At 49.5% G+C, this 2,439-nt stretch overlaps 1 protein-coding gene across 1 annotated transcript; it reads left to right on the plus strand.

Moving 5' to 3' along the window:
• Positions 1-1,747: 1,747 nt before the first annotated feature.
• LOC105050694 (uncharacterized) lies at positions 1,748-2,439 on the plus strand (the record flags this gene model as incomplete). The annotated part of the gene is given in 1 exon segment (XM_010930809.4): positions 1,748-2,439. A coding segment is annotated over 1 exon segment (596 nt), but the record flags the coding sequence as incomplete, so codon positions are not given.

A 2,439-nucleotide genomic window follows, 5' to 3' on the forward strand; every position in this document is an offset into this window, starting at 1 on the left:
ATCAAAACTATATTTAGTTGGATTCAGGATATCGAAATTGAATTTGCTTTAGATATTTTTTTTATAACTCATTTTCATCCTAAATTTTAATTGAATCAAATCAGATTGAACATCCAGTGGATCGGCTAAAATTAATATCCTTAATCTTCACTGACAATGCATCTAATCAAATAATTAGATTATGCTATATATATATATAAACCGTTGCAACTCTTCTAATGAATCCCCACCCTCTGTGCTTTCAATCCCACAATAATTCATGCATGTGGGATTAACAAAAGCAAGTCCCTAATATACAAACAAACAACCGTGAAATTATTAAGCCTCTTTTAGTCAACATCTTGGGCACTTAGATTTTTTCTAGCCGCTTAAAAATATCTTTGGACATATGATGTTTATATTGTAACTGCATGGCTTTCATTTTAGGTTGCTCCTGAGATTATTAGAATGAAATTATCTGTTTTTTTGGCTATAATTTTTCTTCTTTTGAGATTATGTAGTATACCATTGCCGTTCAGAACCGTTGCTGTTTTGATTTTCTCAGCACATGGATCTTATTTTGTCATTTATGCATAACGTAGCTTCTGCTTCTACCATGCACCAAAAAAAAAAAAAAAAAGAGAAAAGAAAGAAAGAAAGAGAGAGAAAGAAGACAATGGATTAGTAGTGCGAAGATTATGGTTGAAGGTGTTCGCTCGAACAGCTTTGGTAGGCGTTGGTGCTCATTCTGGACCATCAGTTTCGTACACACGTGTTGATCACGTGAAACGCTAGTGGGTTAAAGTCGGCGTTTCATGGACCCCGGAGTGAGCGACGAATCCGGCGAGCGCGTCACCGGCAACCGGCGCTGGCGGTACCCAGCCCCACTTCCCAGAAACTGAAGGCGGTTCCTCCGAACCGCCCTCCAAGGTCGGTCCACCAGCAGCCCGCCAGCTGTCGGTACCTCCACCGTCTCACGAGATTCCAGACGGCGACTCGTGTCCCCACACCACGGGAATCGAGGCGCCTTCCAAACCGACCATCTTTTAACGCTCCTCTTTTCTTCTTGTTATTACGAAATCACCCTTCCCCTCTCGCTTCAGGCTTGGACTTTTGTCGCATTATTGTCGAGCTCCCCTCTGCATTACTATCATCCGTCCGATCGAAGATCGAGGAAACGGTGGACCACATCGGATCGGTCGTTCAGATCAGACGATCCTGATGAGAAAAGTTATCTTCTCGCCCAGGGTGGATGGGTGGTTCAGATCAGATGATCCTCAGACTCGATGGTTCTGATCAGGCCACGCGGCCGTCACTCGGGATCCACGCCCCATCACAATTACAAAACGGAGCCATCACGTCAGCACTCCGTAGGCACGCCATCCCCACCACCACAGCCCGCCAGCCCGTGAGGTGGTCGCAATGTAATTTTGTTAAATGTGGAGAGCATAAGCTTAAGGACGATGATAATTGCGTACCCAGGTGATTTTCTCGCCACGTCATATCGTCAACAATACTAAACGCGGACGGTGCTCCGAATAAAGTGCCGCATAAATATTTCTATACCGACAACGAGTGTGCCATGGATATGCCAATAAGAAGCCATCCAGAACCAGCCTAGCCAAAACGACAAAACCGTGATTATATTTGTTGCTAAATCCAACGGTGGATCATACGTCCGCATGCAAATTTATATGCGGTCGTCTGTATACAAAATCTGCCGGACGAAATGGGTCTCCTCTTCCCTCCCTTATATATAAAGCGAGCCCGTTCCCCATCCCTCACCTCTCTCGCCGCCGCCTGATTTCTATCCTTCTCCTATTCTCCCTCTTTAGTATTCTCACGTAGCACCCCGCGGGGCCCGATGGGTACAGAAGTGCTCCGATCACACGATTGCCTGCAAGACCGCCTCCATCTGGAGGCGTTCAGATCCCGTCCTCCGCCGCCGATGAAACCCTCGCGCAAGAAAAACCCACGCTCCACACCCTCCATCTCTCCTGCATCTCAGCTGCCGAATGCCGGCCGGAGTCACCAGCCGCGGCTGGCACGGTTGTCCCCGCCTCCCCAGTCGACGAAGCCCACAAGATCGAACCCTCAGCGGTCCGGCCGGAAAACAGGGTCTCCGGGAAAGGAGAACGCCGGGGACTCCGAGATCCGGCCGCGTAGGCCTCTCGTCATGGAGGAGGTCACGATCTTGAAGCGCGGGGGTGATTTGAAGGCTTTCGGACCTCCACCCGTGGACCGGCGGTCGGGCGGTGAGGAATCGGCCCTCTGTTCCACGAACCATCTGGGCCCCGACCCGGAGATCCTCCCGAAGAAGATTGGCTTCGCCGATCTGGGGTCGGTGTACGCCGGGCCGGCCTTCTTTGCTTCCCCCGCCCCAAGCTCTTTGCCGTTTCCCACTTTCTTCCTAAAAAAGTCCGCCGGCGAGGCGATAAAAGTGATGAGGCCACGAAGAGC

This window comes from Elaeis guineensis, chromosome 8 (assembly GCF_000442705.2).
Source record: "Elaeis guineensis isolate ETL-2024a chromosome 8, EG11, whole genome shotgun sequence".
Classification (NCBI taxonomy): domain Eukaryota; kingdom Viridiplantae; phylum Streptophyta; class Magnoliopsida; order Arecales; family Arecaceae; genus Elaeis; species Elaeis guineensis.